The sequence below is a fragment of the Heloderma suspectum genome, chromosome 1, assembly GCF_057233095.1.
Source record: "Heloderma suspectum isolate Gila_16-S chromosome 1, 16-S_ref, whole genome shotgun sequence".
Lineage (NCBI taxonomy): Eukaryota > Metazoa > Chordata > Lepidosauria > Squamata > Helodermatidae > Heloderma > Heloderma suspectum.
In genome coordinates, this window is record NC_139458.1 from 6,127,747 (window position 1) to 6,140,964 (window position 13,218).

Sequence of the window (13,218 nt, forward strand, 5' to 3'; positions counted from 1 at the left end):
GCTCTGCGCGCGCTGGGAAAGAGAGACCCGCGCTGCGCTTCTGCCTTACACCCAGCAGCTCCATGGCCAGCCCGCGGTCCTCATCGTCCTGGTCCTGGTACTTCTCCTTGATCTTCTTCAGCTTACTCTGTGGGCAGGAGAAGAGGGGAACGAAGTTGGAGAACTTTCCAAGAGCCCTGGTGTTGGCCACGTGGCCTGAAAGCACACAGAAAAGGTCCATGCCGAAGGGTCACAGCGGCTCCCAGCTGCCAGCATGTCTGCCGCAAAAGGCCTTCAGACGCGAGACCGAGGTGGTCCGCTCGGGGGCCTTCTGCTGAAACACGTGGAGCGGCCCCTGGCAACCCAAGCCCAACCTCCCGTGACACAGACCAAACTGGCCACTGCCACAGTTCCTTCTGCCCACCTTTTGCCCCCGCTTCACAGCCGGCTGGGTGCCTGCGCTCTTGCCAGTGCTGGGGGGAGGTGGGAGCTGAGCACCATCCTCCTCTTCCTTCCCCTTCAGTGGGTCGGAATCCTCCCGGTCACTCTGCTGCTTCTTTTTCTTCATTTCTCTGCGGAGAGCAGGACATCAGACCCCCCCCCCCCAAGGGCTCCGACCGGCTGACTTCTTTCTACACTAGCAACGGCCAGTATGGAGGTCCTTGTCAGGAGGACAGGACCAGGCCCCGGCTGCCACTGCCAGCCACCCGCCCACAGCCTCGCTCTGCTTGCGTGGCTTGGGGCCACAGGGGCCGACCAGGGGCCACAGGGGCCGACCTGGGGCCACAGGGGGGCGAGCCAGGCTGACAAGCCCACCAGCCACCCATGAAACTGCTCATCTAGACGAGGCGCGTGATTCCCCTCACCTCCTCTGCTTGGCTGAGAGGTGCCTCCGGCCCTGGGGCTTGGCGTCACCCTACAAAGCGAAGGAGAAGGAGGCTGTGGCTCCTCTGCCACTGTCACAGGCCCGGAGTTGCTATCCGCCCCCCCCCCCCGAGTTCCTATCCGCGCCCCCCAGAGTCCCTAACCAGCCCCCCCGGAGTTCCCCAGATAGCCCCACCCCCTTTCCCCTGGCCACCAATTGTTTGGTGGTTTCCCAGCTTCTGTGCACTTTCCCGCCTCCTCAAAGACTGAAAGGCCTCTCCCAAGGCATCCTTACTGGCAACAAGGGCTTGAAGGTACAGGATGCTGGCATGCAAGGCCCAGCGCCCTTGCCTTCAGCCCCACCTGCTCCGGAACACAGCTCCAAAAGCCCCTCTGAAATCAAGTTTGGCCTCAGGGCGACAGGGGTCCCCCACCCTGGCACTGTCAGCGAAGGGCTCACCAAAGTCAAGGCATCCTCTCTGGCGGCAGATTTCAGCTGGGATCTGGAACAGAAACAAAGAGCTGTTTGCCGCCCGAACTGACCGATCCAAGGTGAGAGCAAGCCAGAGGACGGGCAGCGGGGGGGGGGGGGGTATTCCTCACGTGTCCCTCCACGTCAGGAGTCTTATGATGCTGAGAGAAAGCAGGTGAAGCAAGCAGCCGCCCTGCAGCAGCTGCATGGGGGGGATCGAGCTCTTTCTCAAGGGACACCAACATTTACCCTTTTTGAGGCTGCTGCCACATCTCCACGGTGGCGTGGATGCAGACGGGCATTATGCCCGTTCACACGTTCCTGCTGCTGTGTTCTCAAAACACACAGCCCTGCTGCCGTGGGTCCCCTGTGCCACTGCTGCACGTAGGGTCAAAACTGAGTGTTTTGTTCTGCCAGCAGAAGTGCTGGCAGAGTGGAATTCCCCCCGCCCCGCCGCACTCCGTGTGCCCCATATCTTCTCCGAGGGTTCCCCAGCGGTCCAGAGCAGACTTGGAGTGGGTGCAGAGGAGAGGAGGACAGGACGGGGAAGTCCTGTTGCTGAGGGCTGGAGCCAACCCGTTGCCCCCCACCCCCGGCTACCCTGAGAAGCCTTTACAGGTGCCACTTCTATGTAGTCTAACTGTTGTGTGGAACAAATGCCGCCAGAAGCCGGCCCCGTGCCCCAGCCCAGCCCAGCCCTGCCCGGAAGCAGCACAAAGGCCCCTGGGAGGGACAGGGAAGGCAGTCGAGGAGAGAGATGAATAAGGCTCCTTCCATGACTGCGCACCAGAAGCACCGCACACAGCCTTCCCAAACGCTGCCGGTGTCCCTGTCCCACAGTCTTAAGAACAGCCTCGCTCTGGCTGTGGGGTTGGTCTGACTCCGTTACCTTTGGGACTGGAGGTGTGAGAGATCGATGGTGGTGTCTGGAAAGTGGATCTCCTCCGAGACCCTCCTTGCAGGTTCCTGGCCCTCTTCCTCCGAGCCGGAGTCCTCCTCATCGGACGATCCTTCAAGGGCATCGCCCGCCCCGTTCCCCTCGCCTTCCTGGCGATCCATTTCAGCAAGATCTTCCTCATTCTCAGGCTCCCCCTTCTCACCACCCTCGCCGCTACTTTCCTCTTCCTCTGGCGCATCTTGGGAAACAGCCAAGGGGGAAAAAACAGCTGCATTCCTGCCTTAGAACACGCAGCTTAAATAAAACAGCTCTTGGAATTCCAGAGGAAGGGGAGTGAAGAAGCAGCTGCACACCAGAGGAGGAGGAGGGCCTATTGCGTCCCACCACCTTCCGGGCAGGATCAGCCCTGAACTGCAAGAGACCTCAGAGGCAGAGGAGGACCCTGCTGCTGGCCTTAGTACTGACGGAGTTCTGGGGAGGCAGCAGATTCCCAGAGTCCTCCTGAGAGCGCCACCTAGGAAGATGCCCTGCTCAAGGAGGGTGCAGGTTTGGAGGAACCAAAACACCCTGACAGGTCTCATCCCCTCGCTCCAGACGCACCAAGATCGCTCCCGGGCTCCAGGAGCAGAGGTGGCAGCCTGTCCAAAAGGGGCCACAGAGCCGGAGGCATGGTGCCCATCTGGCAGCACAACATCAGTGCTTCCTCAGGCCTACATGGGAGGAGGACGCCCGACTCTCAAATGCTCTGAATCAGGGCCCTGAGGACAGCCAGGAAGGCTTGGGCAGTAACACCAGCTATAAACTTTCTCAGTAGTGGCCTAGCCAGTGCTGAAGCAAAGCTGAATAGTGCTGTGCTCCCTGAAGCACCTTCTTGGACAGCTAACTTGACTCTCCTGGTCTTTGACTCACTGGACAGCTCCCAGTAAGGCGGCACTGGAGCCGCATGACGGTGGCGGAAACAGGACAGGGTCGGAGGACCACAAGGGCCTCGTGGCAGAGAGCAAGAGCTGCCATCTGCCCGCCTGGGGCCATGGATTTGACAAAGCATCTCCAGCTGCTCTCAGAGCCAATTTTCTCCTGCAGCAATTTCAACGGAGATCCAGGCCAAATATGTGAATTCCACTGAAAGCCAGGGGCACGTGTGTGCGGGGCGGGGGGGGGGGGGGAGCCGTAGTGCAACAGCAGGGAACCTGTGGCTCCCCCGATGGTGCTGGACTCCAATTCCCATCAGCCCCAGCCAGCACAGATGATGCTCAGGGTGATTGTAATCCAAAAGCACCTAGAGGGTCACAGGTTACCCAGCCCTGCAGTAGAGGATTCTGTGGACAGCCCAGAGGATGTCCTGCCTGGGCTTCCCAGAATGCAGGACCGGCTGGGCCTTTGGTCTAATCCAGCACAGCGCTTATGTTCTTAACATTGTGGGGGCAGCTGAGCTGCCTTCGAAAGGCTTGGGAACGGCACCTCTCAGGTGCCAGCTCTGTTCCTTGCAAAAAGGAATGCTGAATTCCTGCCTGCTCCCTGGAACACTCCCAGCCGCTCTCCCAGCAGCGAAACGCTCTTCCGGGACACTGGCAGAGCACTATCTCTCGCTCCCCCTTCAAATCTCTCCTCAAAACTGACCTTTTCCATGATACCCGCCACGTAAATGCAGGTCTCAACTGGCACTGTGCCACCAGCCGTGGCTTCCCTCAAGCTCTCCCGGGCAGCCTGTGGACAAACTGATCGAGGGTGCAATCCCATGCATGCTTGGACAGAAAAAAGCCCTAAACCCCCAGCATTCCCCAGCCAGCTGTAGGACTTCTTTCTGTGTAAACGTGCGCAGGATTGCACCCTACGATCTCAAGCACACCAAACGGATGAGGCCCACAGCAAGCATACCCAGGGCCTCTGTTTCTTCTGCCGCCAGCCGACTAGTGCTGCTGGTCACCGTCTCCATGTCTCCATCTTGCACTTTGACCTTCCGCTCACCCGTGTGTCTCCAGACACAGGATTCGTCCACCTGGAGGAGGACAGAGACAACTTTTCACTGGATGCAGGCAAAACTCTCAGGCAATTCACTGTCACGCCTCACAGAACAGACCCAAAGAGAGGCCTGAACCAAGAAGTCCACCAGCACAGCCAGACAGTGTTGGGAATTTGTGTTTTAAATTCAGGTTTCAAATACAACTGAAATTGTGTTTTGGATCTGAAATACACATGGAAGATGTGTTGGTATTTCCACTTAAGCACCCTGTAGCTCATTTGTTATTCTTGTATTTTTGTGCAGAATAGAAGACAGGCCTTCTGAGGAGAGACTGAAAAAACTGGGCATGTTTAGCCTTGAGAAGACTGAGGGGAGATAGGATAGCGCTGTTCAAGTACTTGAAAGGTTGTCACAGAGAGAAAGGCCAGGATCTCTTCTCCATCATCCCAGAGTGCAGGACACGGGATAACGGGCTCAAGTGACAGGAAGCCAGGTTCCGGCTGAACATCAGGACAAACGTCCTGACTGTTAGAGCGATACAACAATGGAACCAATGACCTCGGGAGGCGGTGGGCTCTCCCAGTCTCCCAGGCATTCAAGACGAGGCTGGACAGCCATCTGTCAGGGATGCTCTGACTCGGATTCCGGCACTGAGCAGGGGGTTGGACTCGATGGCCTTGTAGGCCCCTTCCAATCCTACTATTTCTATGATTCTATGATTAAGAAAACAAGCCCTAGTTCGGTGGCATGCCCAAGCAGACTTTGCCGGTCTCCCTTTGCTCTTTAAACATACTGAGTGGAGTCTGGTGAGCAAACTCCCTCCTGCAATCAGCTGTCCTTCCTCTTCTTCAGTGGCTTCTCAGCACGCTGCGTCTGTGCCTGCCCAGCCCAGCTTCTGTGTTTGATGCAGGAACATGGAGTCGTTTGGACAATCAACAGCTGCTAGCCACAATGGCTAAAAGCAAGGGTGAGCAACACCCAGTCCGCATGAGCCCCCCACCTTGCTGTTGTGCAGCCCCTCTCGCAGCACCACAGAAATCCAGAGCCATGGCCGGGCTGGGGGGTGGGGTGGGGGGCTTTAAAACTGTGATCCAGCTTTAAAACAAGGTGAGTGGGAAGCACATGCTTCCAAGCAAAATCGGGCGGGGGGGTGACGCCACTGCCCAACTGAATTTAGGCAGCAAATTCAACAGGCCAGCAGCAGTGGGGGCCGGGTGGGTGGCCCCGCGAGCCCTGGACGTGCCCCACTCCTGGCCCAAAGGGAACCTCCTCATAGTGAGGCAGGTTCTCTCTGAATGCCACTGCAAAGGGCAGGGGAAGGTGCAGCGCCTGCGTGCTCTGCTCCCCAAGGAATGTGGCTGACCACTGTGGAGAACACGATGGCCATGCTGGCTGGGGCTGATGGGGGTTGCAATCTAAAAACATCTAGAGGCCACCAGACTGGGGAAAGGAGCTGCAGAGGGTGGAGTGGGATGCACAGGAGGCAACAGGACTGTCCTCTGTGTCTGTATATTGAATGGCCCCAAAATAGACATTTTGAGACAAATCAAGAGCTTCGGCTACTGGGCGGCAGAGAAACAAAATAAATACATTTACCTTAAATAAGAAGCTGAAGCCCATCATCAGATAGGAAGGAGGGAGAAAATTCTTTTTTCCTGGAAAAAAGCAGCAGACATGGTCACTGCACAGTTGGGCCACGAAAGAGTGGGGTTTGGCATGGAATGAGAAATCCAGCCATTGCAGAAGCCACCCCAAGGAGACAGCTGGTTTCTGCCCCCATGCCACAGACTTGGGGACAGGTGCAAGTCAACCATGCTGCCAGGTAGGAGCCGTGGGAAACGTCACTGCATCCCCCGGAGGTCTTACCTCTGACCATGAAGCTTCCCGTTGTCAGGTATTCTCCAGTGGGGGCTGTTTTAGACACCTGCATGGAGTTTACCCAGAGAGGCTGATCAAACACTGCTAAGCATAAGTCACGCAAAGGCAGGGGGGTCCTTGAAGACCAGTGCCAGCTTTGGGGCTGTAGCGGGCCCACGGATCTTGCCATCAGACTGGTCCCCCGCCTCACGGGCATCTTCCGGTACAGAAGTCTAACCAACTCAGCAAGGTTTCCTAATGTTTGATGCTTCTCCACACGTACAGTGACAGAGCCCTCAGCCCCCTGTCTGCAAAGCGGCCTAGAACTGCTGACAAGGTTTTCCGCATTGTGCCTTGCTGGAAGAGCTCTTTAAAAATGCACAGGGAACCCGGAAGGAGGGAGAGGAAGAGGCCCCCCAGAGAAGACAAACAGACGCAACGAGGAGGGGCCCAGCCTCCTGCAACCTGCTCCCCGTTCCTCCTGCTTCCTTCTTGCACCTCTTCTGTGCTGCTCCTTCTGCTTCTGGAGAGGAAAGGAGAGATTCCCCCCGCCCCGCCCCATTCGCTCTGCGCAGTCAAGGCCTGCCTCCTCTCTGCGGGCCTGCCTCAGGACAGCGTTCGGGAGCAGCCAGTCCACGGGCAAGCAGGTTAAATCAAGTGCCTCAGGCTCTGTGCGAAACCCCAGGATCCTGGCCCTGCGGAGAATGGAATTCCCAGCACGGCTGCCCCCGCTCCCCCTCAGCGCCAGAGACACTGCCCTGCCCAACAGGAAGCAGGAGCGTTGGGAGGACTCAGAGTCTTGCAGCAGGCGTGGGAAGACAGAGCAGGAAGGAAAACCACCCGAGGCGCAGAGAGAGAGAGAGAGAGAGAGAGAGAGGGAAAGAGAGAGAGAGAGAGAGAGAGAGACCGACCCGTGGTCCACCCAGTGGCTGCCTTCCCTTGTGCAGGCTTGGAAGAAGAGTGGGAACCCTCATCAGAAGCACTTTCTGGCAGCTCTATGAAAAGACTTTTGCTTCTGTATAGAATTCCAGAGTGTAGCCATGTTAGTTTAATGCAGCCTTCCCCAAACTGGTACCCCCCAACTGGGTTGGAGTGCAACTCCCATAATCCCCTGCCAGCATGGCCATGATAGTCACAGTCCAACACAGCTGGAGGGCACGAGGTTGGGGAAGGCTGGTCTATTGCAACAAAAACAACACATTATCCTATGGGCCTTGAGGACTAGCATACGTATTGTGGCATAAGCCCACTCGTATCAGATGCTATTTAGCCGGTGTGCAATCCTCCTGCCAAGTCCCTTTTTCCACGGCAAGCACACAGTGCCCTAATATTCTGCCCACAGGGAAACCTGCCAGCGCAGCAAAGGAGAGCAGGAGCACACCGCCTCCAAGTAAGAACCAAACAACACAAAACACTTCACAAGGGGGCGGGCATTACTGCGGGGGGCAGACTTGCCGTTGCTTGGCGCCAAGAATGACCACTGCCTGCGTGGCACGCTGCAGCAGCCATATCAGAATGTTCTTAGCATCCCTTGTAAAAGGGTCTGTTTTCCGGCCAAGTCGTGCCCTCAGACACCACAGCCACCCAAGACCTCATTACCTGATGATGATGCACCCACCAGGCACTAGTGATGACCCGAGCGTCCCAGGCTGCACTGTAACATAGGGCCATGGTGCCTGCCTCGGTGAGTGTCCGTGGAGGGATGGGGTCCCCTGGAACAGCGACACCACAAGGAGGTCAGTATTAGGGCAAACCCAACCCCAAACTCAACAAAATTCAGGGAAGTTTGCTGGGAAGAGTCTTTCAAAGCCTTATATTGCCAAATTTCCCCAACAGCCAGTCAGCAGGGGGTTTAGGATAATGCACTAAAAGTTGTATTGATTTTTTATATTGAAAGATGAGCCAGCTAAGGGGAAAAACTTTGTCATTTGACTGCCTGATGCAGTCTGGTTCCTCTCTGTAGTAGAAGAGCCTCACATGATTTCAGTGAATGCCCTCAACTAAAGAGAGCTTTCAGATATGCTGGGCTGCAGCTCCCATCACCTCCAACCAGCGTGGCCAACAGCCCACAAGCAGGCCACGAGGGCAAGAGCCCTCCGCCCCTGCTGCTCCCCAGCAACTGGCTTCTGATCTAGCTACCCCGCACACACTGGAGAGCTGCATCAGCAGGAGCACCTAGTAAAAACATTAGCCCAGTGGTACGTCTGGACTTCCCCAGAAAAGGGCTTACAGTGACATGAGCTCGTTCGGCCCCTGTGGTTTGCAGCACGTGCCAAGCACTGTTCCGTAACCCAACTCCCGTTCGTAGGTTGTGTCGTCTGAACTGGACTGTTGGCGTGGCTAGCAACCCACTGAGAATCCATGGGCTGTTTTAGGGTTGTGAGTGGTTTGTTAACTATGCCAACGCCCCACCCTGACTGGGTTCGGACAACATAACTTACGAGCAGGGCTTAGGTTATAGAACAGGCACCCAGCACATGCCACAAACCATGGTGACTTATTTAAGCCATCCTGGCTGAAAACAATTGTGCGAACCCACCCACTGGCTTGAGGATATACAAAACCCCAGGCTTTGATGCACCTCTCATAGAACATATGAACATAAAGTAAGCCATGCTGGATCAGATCCATCTAGTCCAGCATTCTGTTCACACAGCGGCCAACCAGATGCCCACGGGAAACCCACAAGCAGGACAAGAGTGCGACAGCACCCTCCCACCCATGTTCCCCAGCAACTGGTTTACATAGAGCTACCAGGACTAGTAGCTATTGATAGCCTTCTCCTCTAGGAATTTGTCCAATCCCATTTTACAGCCATCTGAATGGTTGTAGGCCATCACTACGTCTTGCAGTAGCATGTTCCATAGTTTAACTAAAGAAGTCCTTCTTTTGATCTGTCCTGAATCTCCCACCAGTCAGCTTCATGGAACGACCCCACTGGGTTCTAGTATTACGAGAAGGAGAAAATTGTCTCCCCAGCCACTTTCTCCACACCAGACATAATTCTGGTCACCTCCATCATTTCTCCCTTACTTGCCTTTTTCCTAAGAGAAGAGAGGTTCTCCCCCTACACATCTCCCACAAATGGATGAGCATTTTCTATGTCAGGCTTCAAATATCACCCACTCAGATGCAACCATATCTTTCAGAGAAGTCACTCAAGGAGCTGTTGTCTTGATCAATAATTGTGTGTAGATCAGATATACACAAAGGCAATTAGAAGATCAATCAAGGGACCATTAGCCCTAACAAAAGAATTAGACAGTCTCCTGTGGTACTGCTTACTCAGGCAGGAACACCAAGTCTGTTGAACAAGGAATTCATTCAAGGTTATCTCCCCAAATTAGCAACCTCCTCCTTGCTTTCTTAAACTTGCCAAAAGTACCAGAGTGACTTAGCCACCATCCCTTGGCCTGGAGTTTCAGTTCACTTTATTGCCCAGTTCAAATGTTAACAGTCACCCATCTTGAGGTGTATAAACAGCAGCAACAAAAAAGAGCCCCTGGCTGCTCATGGGCTCCTTCCTCCAACATCCCTTCCCTGAAAGCAGTACCTGTGGGATTCTTGATGACACAGCTGGTTGCTCCATGGAGATCGGCATGCACGTAGAGGTCGCCTTAGGCAGAAGAAAGGAGGGAGGAGAGGCCAGCGGTGATTATCCAAGCAGCTGTGGAGGTGCTGCTGCACACCCTCAAGCAGAAAGGGAACTGCCCAGGTCTGTGCCTTCAAATGTTCAGACTCAGCTGCACTTGCTTTGAAGACAGAGATTCAGGAGGCTATTTCATACAGGAGATGCATGAAGAGGACAGGTCCCTGGCCTGAGAAATCTAGGCTTAACGGGTACGGAACTAAAGCAGACTTCCCCAACCTGGTGCCCTCCAGATGTGTGGGACTGCAACTCCCACCATTCCCAGTGGCCATGCACCAGGTTGGGGAGGGCTGAACTAAGGGGACCAGACAGCCTGGGTGCCCTCACCTCTATCAGTTTTACTCCTTGAAACGGGGGGGGGGGGAGTTTAGGAGCTTCATGCTGCTTTTCCTAGCAGACCTCAGTACCCCATGCTAGATCCTGTGTTTTGCAGTTTAATCCTCGCACAGAAGCGACAACACAAACATAGTCTGATCAGTGCCACTTTCTCCATGCATACTCAGTTTCTCTTTGCCCTTGCCCATCCCTCCCTTCCTTCCTTCCTTCCTTCCTTCCTTGCTTTCCGGGTTTAATTGCTGAATAGGTGACACAAACATGGCACATCAGATGAAGGGGTCCTCCACCTAGGAGGCATTTGCTACAGTCCAAGCAAAACATTAAAATATAAAAGAGCACCCACTGCAGAAACAAAGCCCAGGTCAGTAGCTCAACTCTGATAAAGACAAATATTGAAGATCACTTCATGAGCATTAACTAACTTCCAACCCACCTGCCAGCACAGAGTGATTAAAAAGTGGGTCTTCACCCACTTCCCCATCAGCACACACTTTTACATCCATGTTCAAGGGTGACCTGGGGGTTCTAATTGGCATTAAGGGCTGCAAGCATTCAGCTGGGTTAATGAACGTGGAGTTCTTGCATCTTGCATATGAGAAGAGAGCTAGCCTCACCTGGCCTGAGGTATCTCTTGACGATCATTTCGTTTTGCTGTTGGTCTCTTCCAGCTATAACAAGGTAATTTTCAGAGCTAATGAACCACAGGAATTTCTCAAACCTGTCAGATCACATCAAGCCAGAGCAAAAGCATTGGCACAAGGAGAATGGCAGCTCAGGTTAGCCCACCATCTGCTAATCTCACCCAAGACTCCGTGTGGCTCCCTTGGCTCAGGAGAAGAAATGAGGGGGTGGGTGCTGGAACATTTGTGGCGTGCGGCTCACAGAGACTCTGGCAAGGAGCAGCCCTTGCATTTTGGAAGGTTGGGGAACAGGCGGCCCTCCAGATATGGTGGGACTGCAGCCTCCATCAGCCCTAGCCAGCATAGCCAATGAGGCATGATGGGAGTTGCCGCCCGGCAACATCCGGAGGGCCACCCGTTCCCCATCCCAGCCCTATCTGCTGTGAGCTCTGCTCTTGTGGACATAAGATGGCACTGCTAAGTGGGCGGGACCTCTGGAAAAACGACCACAGGCTGGTCAAAGCTAGGACCAGCCCCCATGACCTCTCAAACTTCATATCCCACTTACAAAGAAGTAGGACTTCTGCAGGGTCATAGTATCACCCACCTACCATCCCTGGTACAGTTTTATAATATATTTTAATCGGTGATCATGCTTTAACACACACAGGATATACTTTCAATTGTCTAAACATAAAAGTTTTTAACCAAAAAAATGTTTTAATGCAGCTAAGCGAGGACCAAAATCACCACCACAGTCATGAATATTAGAACAGCCTTCCCTATACCAGATGTGCTGGACTACAGTTCCCATCATTCCCAACCAGCATGCCCACTGGAAGTTGTAGTAAAACACGCCTGGAGAGCACCAACTTGGGGTAGGCCTGGTCTAAAATAAGGACAGGAAGAGGCTAGGTCCATCCCGGGGTGGGGGAGACAACTGTGGCAACTGCTCTTGTGATATCCTTCCCACCCCCAAGCCCCAAAGGTCCTAGAATCATGCCAAACTGGAAAAGGAGGGCAGGATGTGTCCATCCTTCCAATGGACACATCAAGCGTGCCCAATTTGCATTAGCCCTCCCCTGTAAGTGAGAAAAGAGGACCTGCTCTGGATACCCTCTCCCACCAAAGAAACCAGAAGTCCCTCAACCAAATGCGCAAACATTTAGCTCTTAAGCATAAAGCGCTGAACTCAGCCCTAGCCTGGTTTCAACTCTGCCCCACCCCCCACACAAAGAAAAAAACTCAGATGGTTCCAACAGTCGCTTACTCATACCTGTGTCCAGGCACTCACCAGTAAACCTTCCTAGCCTTCTGAATGGTGGTAACTGTTTGAACTTCTTTCAGCGTTTGCTTGGTCTTCTTTTCTGCTGATTTAAAGGCCTGTTCAGATGGACAAAACAAGGACAATCACACAAAATGCGCAACAACACCAAGCATTTTGCCCGTGTTAGTTTTTCTGAAGCAGCACCTCTGGGTACACAAAGTTATTGGTCTCTTCCAGCCTCCGCTCCAAAGCTTGTTCCTCTGATCTCAGCCATCCATTACAGCCTCTAAATCCTGACCGATTTCTGGCATCCCTCTTCCTACTTTAGCATTCACATTTCTGAACCTGTCCGGAATGCTGCAAACCATGCGCCGTGTACACGTGTGCACGAGGACTTATGGCATATTTGCCTCTGACCATCTTGCTCTTAACTACTGCCAAGTCAGAAACGGGAGCTCCAGATTCACAGCGGCAGGCTATTCCCAAGCTTGAAGGTCAATGGTATTTTCTTGGATTTGGTTCATTTGCCACTAAACTATTATACTATTGGTGTTTATTTTAGTTAGTTATGTTGTTTGTTTTACTTTGGGGGAAGAATTGCAAAAATCTGCATAAAGCTCCAGGCACAGCAGAATCACACAAGATGGAGGGAAGAGATTTTTAAAGTTGATGATTTCACATGTTTCTAAGGAAGAAGGCAAAGAATCCATTGATATACCTTCTCTGCTGCTTCCACAGTTTTCTGAGTTTTTCTGGCTGCATGTCTCTTGTGGTCATAATACCTGGGAAAGATACAGCCATGTCATATCTCCAGCCCAGCTCTTTTTCAGTTACTAAATAGCCCATGCCTCTTTATTATTCATTTATATTTATTTAAAGTACTTCTGTGCTGCAGTTCAGGGCAAGGCCCTCCCAAGGTGCCTTACAAAAGATAATTAGCTTCACAGATGTAACAGGGACATTATGCTTCCAAATGATTTACAGTACACCCCACTGGCAATGCTTCCAGCCCAGTTGCCCAGCGATCTTCCTTTTACCCATCCATCTCTGATCCATTCTGTCATGCCTAGCCACCGAAGCTGTTTTATGCTGGCATGCACAGCCTTTTTGGCCCCAAGGGCCATATTGGCAGTCTGCCAGGCCACACATGTGCGTGCAAGCACATACATGCATGTACATTCCCATACAACTCACACCCACACACCACTCACTCATGCTGTGGTTGTCTTGTATGCATTCTAATATTAAACAAATTTTCCATTTAAGACAGGGGTGGGCAACCTGTGCTGCATTCCCTTGGGGGTAATCTGTCT

At 53.4% G+C, this 13,218-nt stretch overlaps 1 protein-coding gene across 3 annotated transcripts in view; it reads right to left on the bottom strand.

Annotated features, from left to right (window-relative positions):
• Positions 1–13,218, bottom strand: part of NEMF (nuclear export mediator factor) — a 29,457-nt gene that overhangs the window by 4,419 nt on the left and 11,820 nt on the right. For 2 of the 3 annotated variants that reach the window (XM_084833885.1, XM_084833875.1), the window contains 13 exons: positions 12,624–12,687; positions 11,933–12,021; positions 10,633–10,736; positions 9,587–9,649; positions 7,633–7,745; positions 6,043–6,100; positions 5,773–5,831; positions 4,092–4,212; positions 2,205–2,451; positions 1,304–1,346; positions 846–895; positions 404–551; positions 50–127 (listed from right to left, as the gene is read on the bottom strand). In XM_084833885.1, coding sequence (XP_084690011.1) covers positions 50–127; positions 404–551; positions 846–895; positions 1,304–1,346; positions 2,205–2,451; positions 4,092–4,212; positions 5,773–5,831; positions 6,043–6,100; positions 7,633–7,745; positions 9,587–9,649; positions 10,633–10,736; positions 11,933–12,021; positions 12,624–12,687 — 1,237 coding nt within the window. Of the gene's footprint in view, positions 1–49; positions 196–403; positions 552–845; positions 896–1,303; positions 1,347–2,204; positions 2,452–4,091; positions 4,213–5,772; positions 5,832–6,042; positions 6,101–7,632; positions 7,746–9,586; positions 9,650–10,632; positions 10,737–11,932; positions 12,022–12,623; positions 12,688–13,218 lie in introns of all 3 variants that reach the window. The other variant, XR_014787691.1, reaches the window with a different exon arrangement.